General features: G+C 39.3%; 2 protein-coding genes across 2 annotated transcripts; both read right to left on the bottom strand.

Moving 5' to 3' along the window:
* Window positions 1-6,138: 6,138 nt before the first annotated feature.
* LOC132041380 (uncharacterized) lies at window positions 6,139-7,470 on the bottom strand. The gene is made up of 2 exons (XM_059432092.1): window positions 7,040-7,470; window positions 6,139-6,949 (listed from the first exon to the last, which is right to left on the bottom strand). The coding sequence occupies exons 1-2, from the start codon at window positions 7,468-7,470 to the stop codon at window positions 6,139-6,141; spliced, it is 1,242 nt and encodes a 413-aa protein (XP_059288075.1).
* A 2,735-nt stretch (window positions 7,471-10,205) lies between these two features.
* On the bottom strand, window positions 10,206-11,515 carry LOC132041382 (uncharacterized). Its single transcript, XM_059432093.1, has 3 exons — window positions 11,363-11,515; window positions 10,703-11,180; window positions 10,206-10,594 (listed from the first exon to the last, which is right to left on the bottom strand). The coding sequence occupies exons 1-3, from the start codon at window positions 11,513-11,515 to the stop codon at window positions 10,206-10,208; spliced, it is 1,020 nt and encodes a 339-aa protein (XP_059288076.1).
* Window positions 11,516-12,086: the final 571 nt, after the last annotated feature.

Genomic DNA, 12,086 nt, shown 5'->3' with positions numbered 1-12,086 from the left:
AAGCATGATCCACGAATCATGCCTGCTGATATCAAATATTAATGCACGATAATGTGTAATAAAGCTTTGGAGAACCCCGGTATCTGTAGTAACGATCGCTTACTTGGCTTATCACATTTTGGGTAAGTAGCACGCTTCTCCGGATCCTTCTAGCCTTCGTCTTGAGAAAAGGCTACCCATCGTCCATTGAACCTACGCTAGCCCTTTGGTTGATCGGTGCCTCTCACTAGCTGACTCACGTCTGATTGTCGCCTATTGCCACGTATCAACGTCTGACTCGACCACTCTCCGGATTTTCCCCAATACAATCTCCATTTGAGTTTTTAATCACTGATACTTGCATTACCTGTATCTTTTCTTTTTTCTTTTTTTTTTAAATTCAAGGTCACTGCGTGGGGCCTAGTGACTATTTTATTATGTAAATCAAATCATCCAACAAAATACGCGGTCTAAAGCAAAAAACAACAAAAATAAAGAGAAACCAAGGTTCTAACTTGGTACAGTAACCCATGGAGACATCATTTGAGCTCCAACCTAGAAAATTCCATCGGTCCATATCTATGAAATCAAAGGTCCAAGTGACGCCTTCCTTTTCTTGCAAGCTTGAATCTTGCTTTTGGAAGCTCGAATTTGATGGGTACTGCTACTGCGATTGATTGTTGCTGCATCGACTCTGTTAGTTCCAGCTGTTGAATATGATGTCCCGTCTATCAGGTTTGTTGCTGAAACTCCGTCTTTCTCGTGTTCTCCTCTTTCTTGTTAGTTGTCTCCAAGAACCAGTTGATAGTTATTGTTGTTTATGCTGGTAGCTGCTGCTATATGTGTTGTTTGTTTGTTCGATTTGTTGCCACGGTTCGCCATAGTTGTCCTTCCTGTTGCAATTTTTGTTCCGGCTTCCAAATTTGTTGTTGAATCTATGCTCCCCTGTTATGCTCATGTTTCCCTTTTGTTGTATACTCGATCTAGTTGTTTGGTGTTGTTGATTTTGTTGGCTGTTGATTTCTCTGTTGTTCCCTTTGCTCTTCCGATCTATCATGACTCCATTTTTCAGAGTGGAGTTAATTTCTGTGTATATAACCATCTATACTCTAACCCACTCTGTTCAACCTCATGAGCTTTGCATTTCCTTTTGTTGTGTTTCTCATTTTGTCCTTGTTGTTGATGTTCCTTAACTTTGTGACTATAACGACATTCATGTTGCTTCATCCTAAAACGTACTGGTTTTTACACAAAGGGATGAGTACCTAATGGTACTAATACCACCCAAAATGCAACCACCAGATGAATTATTATGAAACATATGCTGCAACAAATCGCCTGATGTTTACACTTATTTGCCCACTCAGTTCTAACTTTATGCATCCTCAATGATTCTACACCTGTTGTACCTGTGCTGCTGCCTTTTCTGAACTTCATCTTTTTTGCTTCCTTCAAGTTGCTTGTCTGATGTCCTTGAATTCCTTTTTTGCCTGATGAGTTAGGATTTCTGATTGTAACCATGGTGTGTTGTTCCAAATGGTCCTGATCTGCTAGCATTCCTTTCCACGTGGTGTATGTTTCACTATTTTCTTGTCCAAAAGGATGAGTATCCAAGGATACTAATACCACCTGTTGGGCATTCAATAGTGAATATACCACAGTTATAAGACCTGCAAAACAGAAAATTACATTAGTATAAAAAAAGACCATCCTTCTCATGTTCCAAGAAACTTGAGAAGTTTGGTCATTAGCGGGCCTCATTTTCTTTTTCCTTGATTTCCTCCTCAGATTCCATTCATTCTCAAGTGCCATCAACATCTCTTACAGCTTTTAATCCTCAGGTATGGTATGTTGCTTTTGTCACTATTGATCAATTTCCTTCCCAATGTCTCCATTTCAAGGAAATTGTGAGCAATGTACTCCCCTTTATCTAAAGCCAGATTTGCTAAGAAGTCTGCAAGTTTGTTACCTTCTCTTAGCACATGAGCAATCACCACTGTCCTTTCTCCTATAATTCTCCACATTTCCTCCATTATAGTGATGATTTGCCAGGGACACTGCCATCTTTTCTCCATGACATTCTTGATTAATAAAGAATCATTTTCCACCACCATTTGAGGTAGTTTCCTGTTTTCCATAAACTTCAGTGCCTGTACAATAGCCTCTGCCTCTGCTTGTGTGTTAGTGTAGTTTTCGTCCTTCATTTCTTGAGCATGTGCATATAGCAAGTCCTCTCTAGGATCCCTCATACAGAAACCCCATGAACTTCTTCCCGGGTTGCCTCTAGAGGCTCCATCAGTGTTGCATTTAATCCAGCCTGTGTCTGGGTGCTTCCAATACACTTGAGTGACCTTCAATCTAGGGGTGTAAGTTTGTAATGCCCTGTTTAGCTCTACCCAATTGTATGGGGAATACTTGAAGTTCTTTCTCCTAGCTTTCATGAACAAAATTAAAGTATGCATGATTTGATACTTTAATTTGTTAAAGGACACCTTCCCCCCATGTAATATAGTGTTCCTTCTTTTCCATAACTCTCATACTATGACTGCTGGAACCACCTGATAAACCTGCTTCATGTGTTGGTTCATTACCTGTGTCAATTGAAGTCCAGTTATGTTAATACCTGCTGGTTCACTGAAATGCTTCCAGATCATTTGTGCCACATTAGACTTCAGAAAGACATGTGTAATTGTCTCTTCATGTGCTATTTGGCAGCAATTACATTTTGAAGCAAACTGAAAACCCCATTTCTTCAAAGTATCATCTAATGGTAACTTGGTTTTCCAAAGTTTCCATACAAAGAAACTTATTTTGATAGGCAGGCCTTTAGTCCACATATATTCATAGATTTTATTAAGCTTCCTTCTCTGTCTTATAACTTGGTAAGCTGAACTTACTGAGAAGATACCTCTAGTGTCTAATTTCCAGTAAGCTTTATCTAGTATATCTTCTTCATTAGGTGGCTTAACCTTTTGAATAATGTGATTAGCCAAATTCTCAGGTATTATCTCTCTTATTTGTTCTTCCTTCCATCTCCCTTCCTCCTGGATCTCATTTACTAGTACCACAGTGTAATCATATTGAAAATTAGGCGGTATTGTATGACACAATGCTCCCATTCCGGTCCAGTTGTCCAGCCAAAAATAAGAATTTCCTTGTTTCAATTGCCACCAGATATCATGTTCTATGACATCTCTACATTGTAGCATCTTCTTCCATACAGAGGTTCCCCCTTTCCACTCTGCCAACACAGCATTCTTCTTCTTCAGATACTTGTTACTCATATAGTTTCTCCACAGAGACTGTTTTGTCCTAAAATTCCACCAGAGTTTGGCAAACAATGCTTTGGACATATCTTGCAAGCATGTGAATCCCATTCCCCCTTCTTCTTTAGGATGACACAGTGTAGTCCAAGAGGCCCAGTGCTTACTTGAATTTCCAACAAAATTACTCCAGAAAAATTTAACAAACAACCTATGGATCTGTGCAAAAACCCGTGATGGTGGGTCACATGCTGAAAGTAGGTGAATAGGCATGCTTTGAAGCACATGACAGATGAGAGTAGCTCTTTCTCCTACTGATAACAACTTTCCAGTCCAAGAACTTAATCTGTTTTGAATCTTATCTGTAATTTCCTTGAAGTATGCTATCCTTCTCTGTCCATAATAGATTGGCACCCCCAGATAAATAAAAGGAAACTCTTTTCTTGGAATATTTGTACTCTCCACTACTCTATTGACCACTGTCTGAGTAGCTGACTGGTGGAGACACACTGCACTCTTCCCTTTGTTGATTTTTTTTTTTGAGAAGGTAACATGTTGTATGTATTAAACACAAAACAGTACATGTGTTGTACTGAAACCATATTTACAAGTGAGCAGAAGAGAGTAAAACCAGTCTACAGTTCTAACAGGAATCTAATGAGTCTAGGATAGATATAGTATCCTCTGGGTAGATCTGGTTACACCAATAAGAAAAAAGCTTAATACAGTTAAGTTTGATCTCCTGCATTGTGTTGCTGCTGTTCTCAAAGCATCTAGAGTTCCTTTCTTTCCAAATTGCCCACCAAATGCAAGCAGGGACCATCTTCCATCTGTTTATGTCATCTGCTCCAGCTCCAGCTGCCTCCCAACTAAAGAGAGCTTCAGTAATCTTTCTAGGCATTGTCCAGGCTATGCCTCTGAGATTAATGAAGATCTTCCATAGCTGATCAGCTATCCTGCAGACAAAAATAAGTGACCAACTGTCTCTACTTCTTTTTCACAAAGAAAACATCTTGAGCACATAGTCCAGTTCCTCTCCTTTAAATTTTCATGTGTGAGCACAGCTTCCTTTGCCAGTAACCATGAGAAGCATGCAACCTTGCATGGTATCTTGGTCTTCCAAATATGCTTCCAGGGCCAGTTGGTGACTTGAGGTGTTGGTTGGTTTATCATTTTATAGGCTGCATTAACACTGAATTTTCCACTACTATGTCCCTGCCATCTCAATGTGTCATCCCCGTTTTGAGTTCCTGTGAAGTCATCCAGTTGTTTGTAGAACTCAACCATTCTACTTATCTCCCAATCATTCAGGTCTCTTCTGAGTATCAATTCCCAACCTTGAGGTGACCACATTTCAGCTATAGATCTCTGTTGGTGATGAGCTAAAGCATATATGTCAGAGAGTAGATCCTTCAAAGCTCCATTCCCCAGCCAATTATCATTCCAGAAGGATGTCCTGTTACCGTTTAGCACTCTGATTGAAACTTGACTCTTTAGAGCTGGCCATAGTACCCTTATAGACCTCCAAAGACTAACTCCATAAGTTGAGTTCACTGGTTTAGTCATCCAGTTGTCTTCTACTTCATATTTGGCTTTGATTACCTTGCTCCATAAGCTTTGAGGGTCTTGGAGAGTACCTCCATAACCACTTCAACTTGAGGGCTTTGCTGTGATTCTTCAAATTTCTAATTCCCAATCCACCTTGAGCCTTGCTGAGAATTACCTCTTCCCACTTGACCAAGTGATAGGCTTTTTTTTCTTTTTTACCTTGCCACAGGAAGTTCCTTCTTATGCTGTCTAATCTTTCAATGACCCCCACAGGAATGGGAAAAAGGGACATCATAGAGGTTGGTAGAGAGTCTAATACAGAGTTAATCAGAGTGAGCCTTCCTCCCATTGACAAATATTGACACTTCCATCTTGAGAGCTTCTTTTCACATTTCTCCAGGACATTGTTCCATATACCAGTAGATTTTGACTTGGCCCCTAGTGGCATGCCAAGATAAGTAGTAGGAAGAGTCCCCACTTCTCCCCAAGATCAGTGCTAAATCCTCCATGTTTGTTACTTCATTAATTGGGAAGAGATGACTCTTTCTCCAATTAATATGCAGCCCAGAAATGCCTTCAAAAAGGACCAGTATAATTCTCAAAATTCTCAGTTGTTCCACTTCTACATCACAAAAAATTAAAGTCATTAGCATATTGAAGATGCGTAATCTCCTGAATGTTGTGTCCATTCATGGCTACCTCAAAGCCTTTAATCCACCCATTAAGTTTGGCTGTTTTGACCATGTTGTTCAAATCTTCCATGGCTATTATGAAAAGAAAAGGTGACAAGGGATCACCCTGCCTGAGACCTCTCTGAGCAGAGCAGAATCCTTCTGGAGAACCATTGATGAGGACAGAGAATCTGACAGTCGATATGCAAAATTTCATCCATTTAACCCATTGTACTCCAAATCCCATTTGTTGTAACATGCTTAGTAAGAAGTTCCAATTCACATGGTCAAATGCTTTCTCAATATCTAAAGATGCAAAGGATGCCAGCTTCTTCTGTTTCTGTCTTGAGTCTACTGCTTCATTGGCTATTAGTATGGCATCCATTATTTGCCTTCCTTTTATGAATGCCATTTGTTGAGAATCTACCAATTTTTCCATCACCTTTTTCAGCCTCTCAGTCAAGACTTTTGCAATAATCTTGTAAATGCTGCCTATAAGGCTTATAGTTCTGAAGTCCCTCAGCTCCTTTGCACCATTCTTGTTAGGGATCAAGGCAATGTAGGTTGCATTGAAACTCCTTTCAAATAGGCCATGGGAATGGAAGTTGTGAAACACCCCCATGATGTCTTGTTTAAGCACCTCCCAACATTTGATAAAGAATCCCATTGTAAAGCCATCAGGTCCTGGAGCCTTGTCCGTAGCACACACATTTCAAACACCCCAAAACTTCTTGTTCATCGAATCTGCTTTGTAGCAAATTCTTATCTTGCTCAGTTATTGTTGGACAATTCCCAAAATTGCTTGCAGGTCTCCATTCTTCAGTCTCAGTGTAGAGTGTTTTGTAGAAATCTACTATCTCATTCTTGATTCTCTGTGGTTCTGTGATTAATTCTTCCTGGATCATTAAGTGATCAATGTTGTTGCACCTTTTGTGAGCATTGGCAGTCTTATGAAAGAACTTTGTATTCTTGTCTCCTTCTTTGAGCCAGATGGCCCTGGACCTTTGCCTCCAGGCCACTTCTTCATTTTTCAGAAGATCTTCATACTTCAGCAATAGTGATGCCTTCTCCACCATTTCCCCTTCAGTTAGAATTCTTTCTTCTAGTACACTGTCCAGTACTGCCAATTGATTAAGCAGGTCTGATTTTTGTACTTTCAGGCTGCCTTGGCTGCTTTTGCTCCACTCTCTTAGTTTACCTTTCAAAGCCTTCAATTTACAAGCTAGAATATAATCAGGTTTCCCTTCGAAGTCAAATGTTGTCCACCAGCTCTTAATTCTATCAACAAAGCCATCAGTTTTCAACCACCAATTGTCAAATTTGAAATATGACTTTGGTTGGTCCCAATCTCCACATTGCAGAACAATAGGGACATGATCAGATGTCACTCTCTGAAGGAGAGATTGTTTAATATTGCTAAAACTGTCATCCCACTCTTCAGAGATCAGGATTCTGTCAATTCTTGAAGCACTAGTGTGATTGTCCCCTCTGTATCAAGTATAAGGACCTCCTTCTAGCTAAAGATCAATAAGACTCATATCCTCTATGAAGTCTGAGAATTCCACCATAGCTGTGGACCTTCTCCTACAATTTCTTTTCTCTGTCGGGAATCTAACAATATTGAAATCCCCACAAATTGCCCATGGGCCTTCCATCAGACCCCTGACAGCACTTATTTCCCACCAAACCCCTTCTCTTTCAATGTCACAATTTGGAGCATACACCCCTGTAATATGGCATTCAAAGTTCTGTAACTGGCTTTCAAATCTGCAAGTCAAAGTATATGACCCAATCTGAAAAATCTCCCCTTTCCATACCCTTCTATCCCATATCATCATGATTCCACCTCTAGTTCCACTGGCTTCTAGACATGCATAACTTGCCCATCTTCCTCCCCAAATATAATTAACAACATCTTCTATATCCCCCTCAAGCTTTGTTTCCTGCAAACATATAATGTCTGCACCCCAATCAAGAATAGAATTCTTCACCAACCTCCTCTTATCCATGTTATTTAATCCCCTCACATTCCATGTGACTAATTTGAGCTTCATTGATCAATTAAAGTTAAAGCCCTTCCCCTGCTCCTGTTTCCATTACTTTTGAATTTAACATCAAAAGAGGCCAATCCCTTCAGTTCTTGTGTCCCCTTGAACCTGCTCTTCTTAATATTAATCTCTGATTCCATCTTCCTTGCTTGTCTACTACTATCAATCTGCAAGAGAAGTTCCATGGCTTCTTCTTCGTGCCCCTGAAAGTCAACTCCAAACAATTTATTTAGCTTGAGTAAGCATCGGCGGACCCAAATAGGCGTATCTGTCTCTTTGTCTGAGCATCCCTTTGTTGATTTTTTGGCCACTGATCTTCTCATATTCTTCCAAAGTATCCATTATCATCTTTAATATTTCTGGCTGTGCAAATGTGAATATAATGGTATCATCTGCATATGCCAAATGATTGATATATGGACTCCATTTTGGCATATCATACCCAACATATCCCTCTTTTTTGTGTAAAGCATTTAAGGCCCTTGTCATGCATTCTGCTGCTATGACAAATAAAGTAGGAGACAGAGGATCTCCTTGCTTTACTTCCTTGATGATTTAAAGAACCCATGAGCTTTCCCATTTATCAATACAGAATACCAATTATTAGAGATAATTCTGTATACCATGTCAATCAACATCTCTCCAAAATCCATCTTCCTTAGTACTTTTGTCAAGAATAACCAAGAAACTCTGTCATAAGCCTTTGCCATATCCGGTTTGATAACTGTATTGGCTGGCTTTTCCCTTATTCTTATGTCATGGACTATTTCTTGAACAAGCAAAATATTCTCCACAATGTTTCTTCCTTTTACAAAACCTGCCTGCTGAGGTGATATTATCTGGGGTAGCAACTTCACCATTCTCTCATGTATTATTCTTGAGAAAACCTTACTGATGAAGTTACTTAAACTGATAGGCCTTAGATCTGAGCAAGTAAGAACCTCTTTCTTTTTGGGAATTAACACTAAGTTGGTGCAGGTTACATATCTTGGTAGTTCATGTCCACAAAAGAATGAATGTACCATAGTGATGACATCCTTAGCAATAATATCCCATGTAGCTTGAAAAAACTTTCCTGTATATCCATCAGGACCACTTGCACTATTAGCATTCAACCCAAACACTGCACTTTTGATTTCACTATCTTCAGGAAACTCATGTAGTTCTCTATTCTGTTCAGCTGTGATCAATTTAGGGATGTGTTTCAATAGCTCAAAATCAGTTGCCTCTGTTTCAGCAGTGAACTGATTTTGAAAGAAATTAGTAGCTTTCCTCACAATATCATCTTCATTCTCTAACCACATACCATTCTGATCCTGGATTCTATTAAGTTGCAGCTTTTTCCTCTTCCCTTTCACATGTGTATGAAAGAATTTTGTATTTTTGTCCCCATCCATGAACCACTGCATACCAGATTTTTGCTTCCAGAATTGCTCATCCACAGCATAGAATTTAATCAACTCTGCTTGTACTTCCTGCAACCTTTCTCAGTTAGCTCCTGTGGGGTTTTCTTCAAATTCCAGTTCATGAATTTTGACCACTTCTTCTATTGTATCTATCTGTCTAAAGATATCTCCATAAGTATCTCTACTCCATTTAGACAATACTTTACTGAGATTCTTCAACTTGCTATGAAAGATATAGAAAGGGTCTGATCCATGATATCCTGACCAGTTAGATCTCACCATTTCCACAAAAGTAGGATGTTCTACCCAGAAGTTTAAGAACCTGAAAGTTTTCTTAATTATCCTTCTATCTTCTGAACAAGTAATCATCAATGGAGAGTGATCAGATCCTTGCTTGATAAGATGCTCCACTTCAAAATTAGGATACATATCTTGTAATTCCTGGTTAGCTAAACATCGGTCCAATCTCTTGAAAATACACTGATCATCTGATCTTTCATTCCACCATGTATACATGCTACCTTTGAATCGCATATCTGTGAGTTGACAAAGATTGATGCACTGATTGAAATCCTCAACCTCCACAAATGGCACTTCTAATCCACCATACTTCTCTATTTCATCCACTATTACGTTGAAGTCACCTCCTACTAGCCATGCAGAATTTAGGCCACTGGAAATATATTACAAATCATTCCATAAATTTACCCTAGTTCCTCTATCTGTGCTAGCATAGATCAAAGTGACAATGAGCTCCTGAACTCCATCTAAGTTTACCAATTTGATTGACAAAAGTTGTTCTGTATCCATCTGGACGTCCACTTAGTATTCCTCATCAACAAACACCCAGATCTTCCCATTAATGTTATGCCACGCAGTTGACATTCCTACCCATAACTTATACATCTCAATATGTCTCTGATGCTGAAATGGCTCCATTAAAGCTATAAAATTGAATATCTTCTGTCTGTTTAACACCACCACGCTTTCAAAAGCTTGCTGAGTATTAACAGATCTAATATTCCATATAAGTGCACTATTCATTGGAAAACTTTTGATTTAGAGGCAGTTTTCCTTGTCTGCACACCTCCACCAATTGATGGAGGTACACTTTTCTCTCGGACTAGTTTCTTGTTGGCTTCTTTTTTTATTTTTGAAAAATGTCTTGGTGATACACCTCCCTTGGTCATTGCCTGCTGCATATGCTGTGTGATATTTTGATTATTCAACTCATCATCATCACCGATGTCAATTTCTTTGCTGCTTTCCACTTCTGTTTGTTCTCCGGGTTCAAAATTTTTGGTAGCCAACTTGTTGTGCCCCTTCTGTGTGTCTCCTATTTTGTATTTTCCACTCTCTTTTATTGTCCTCAATATTCTGCATGTTTTCATCACTGACTTCTATAATATTTTGCTTCTGGTGAATCCCTGTGTTGTGGACTTCAATTTCTGCTTCCTTTTCCCCTTTTGAAGGAGATTGATTATCCCCAATTGTATCTTTGTTTGCAGGATCGGGATGTTCTTCCTCAAATGCCACTTCAGTGCTATCATCAGGAGGCTTGTCTGGTTCCTTGTTCAAATCCACATCATGAACCACATGTTCCATTTCTTCTTCACCAAATTCAGGTTTGGCTACTTCCTGCTCAGCCTCAGTTGTTGATTGGTTGTTACCATGAACCTCTTCATTGTGTTGCCTCAGGTTTGTATCATTGTCACTATCCCTATTCTCATTGTGATGTTGTTGTTGATCATTATTCCACCCCCCCCCCCCCCCCCCCAATATGATACTATTGTTGCTTTGATCCACCTTGTTCTCCTTGTCACTCTCTGGTTTGCTGGAGCTACTTTCTTCCTCTATGTGTACTTTGTTATCTTTGTTCCCATTTAAACTGTCATTCTCCTTGTGTGCTTCCCCCGAAGATTGCAATTGTTTACCAAAGGAGGCCTCAATCCATGGTTTTGCAGTTTCCTTACTTTTTTGTTCCTGAACCAATTCCACAGATTGTTCTTCCTCTACATTAGTCAGTGCTGCAAAGTTATTATTAGTATTAACCCCTTGCATTGTTCCTTTCAAGTTCTGTTGACTGCTACCAGCAGTTTCCATCTTGTCATTCACTTTCTGATTCTCCCCCATATTATAATTTCTTTTCTTTTTATTTGTCGCCACATTCCATTCCATTTTAGGCTGATTCCCGTTGTTATGCTTCCCATTGTAATGTGCACCTTTCCCTTTGCCTTTTGCAGGTATTTGCTTTTCTGTACCCTGCTGCTTTGCATCCTCACTTTTGGCTTTTCAGGAGCAGTTTTGGGTTTGGAGTTCTCCTCCTTTTTGGGCCTAAGTTCTGGATTGACTACCCAACAAATATGTATATCATGCCCTTGTAGCTTGCAATGTGTACAATATTTTGGTAGATAATCATATTGAATTTTTTGCCATTTTGCCTTTACTTCACCAGTATCCTCATCAACACAACTGATGTGTATTCTTTTTGGCAATTCTTTCATTAAATCAACTTCCACTTTCACACGAGCACAACTTGGTCTAGTCCGATTTTCCGTAGCTTTATCAATCACCAATGGAGTGCCCACTGCTTGGGCCATAGAGAACATTGATTCTTTGTCAAATAAATTTTTTGGTAATCCTGGGAATGAGATCCAAGATTTTCCGTAGCTTTATCAATCACCAATGGAGTGCCCACTGCTTGGGCCATAGAGAACATTGATTCTTTGTCAAATAAATTTTTTGGTAATCCTGGGAATGAGATCCAAGCAACTGCAATCGTGGTTTCTTCCTCCGGCTTAAACCAAGGATCCCATATTAAAAATCTTAAAGGATAGATTCTTCCCCTAAACTGCAATTCAAAAGCACTTGATGTAAGTGCAGCATAATCCTCCAGCAAAGATAGTCGTAATAAGATGTCTCTCCTCTAAAAAACCAATGTCACGATGTCCTTTGATCTCTAATTGAATTAGCAAAAACCTCTTCAATTCATGTAGATCTGGCCGGCCATACGAGAATTTCACAATAATAGCATATTTCAAATCTTCAATTCATGTTGATCTGGCTGGCCATACGAGAATTTCGCAATAATAGCATATTTCAAATTTTGGCGTCGTGATAGTTCCTCAAATTCTTTCTTTGTCCACGCAATAGTAGGTTCTCCATCAAAAT

This window comes from Lycium ferocissimum, unplaced genomic scaffold (assembly GCF_029784015.1).
Source record: "Lycium ferocissimum isolate CSIRO_LF1 unplaced genomic scaffold, AGI_CSIRO_Lferr_CH_V1 ctg10067, whole genome shotgun sequence".
NCBI classification, from domain to species: domain Eukaryota; kingdom Viridiplantae; phylum Streptophyta; class Magnoliopsida; order Solanales; family Solanaceae; genus Lycium; species Lycium ferocissimum.
The sequence above is the reverse complement of the archived record's forward strand: the minus strand, read 5'-3'. Positions and strand labels throughout refer to the sequence as shown.

Excerpts from the sequence above, each read along its gene's own strand:
- LOC132041380 (XM_059432092.1), bottom strand. The coding sequence starts at position 7,470 with ATGGATAAGAGGAGGTTGGTGAAGAATTCTATTCTTGATTGGGGTGCA. Across the intron at positions 6,950-7,039 it reads AAAAGAAATTGTAGGAGAAG|AGGGGACAATCACACTAGTG; the intron begins GTCCACAGCTAT and ends TACTTGATACAG.
- LOC132041382 (XM_059432093.1), bottom strand. The coding sequence starts at position 11,515 with ATGGCCCAAGCAGTGGGCACTCCATTGGTGATTGATAAAGCTACGGAA. Across the intron at positions 11,181-11,362 it reads TTGATGAGGATACTGGTGAA|CAGGGTACAGAAAAGCAAAT; the intron begins GTAAAGGCAAAA and ends GATGCAAAGCAG. Across the intron at positions 10,595-10,702 it reads GGTGGATCAAAGCAACAATA|AGGTTCATGGTAACAACCAA; the intron begins GTATCATATTGG and ends AACACAATGAAG.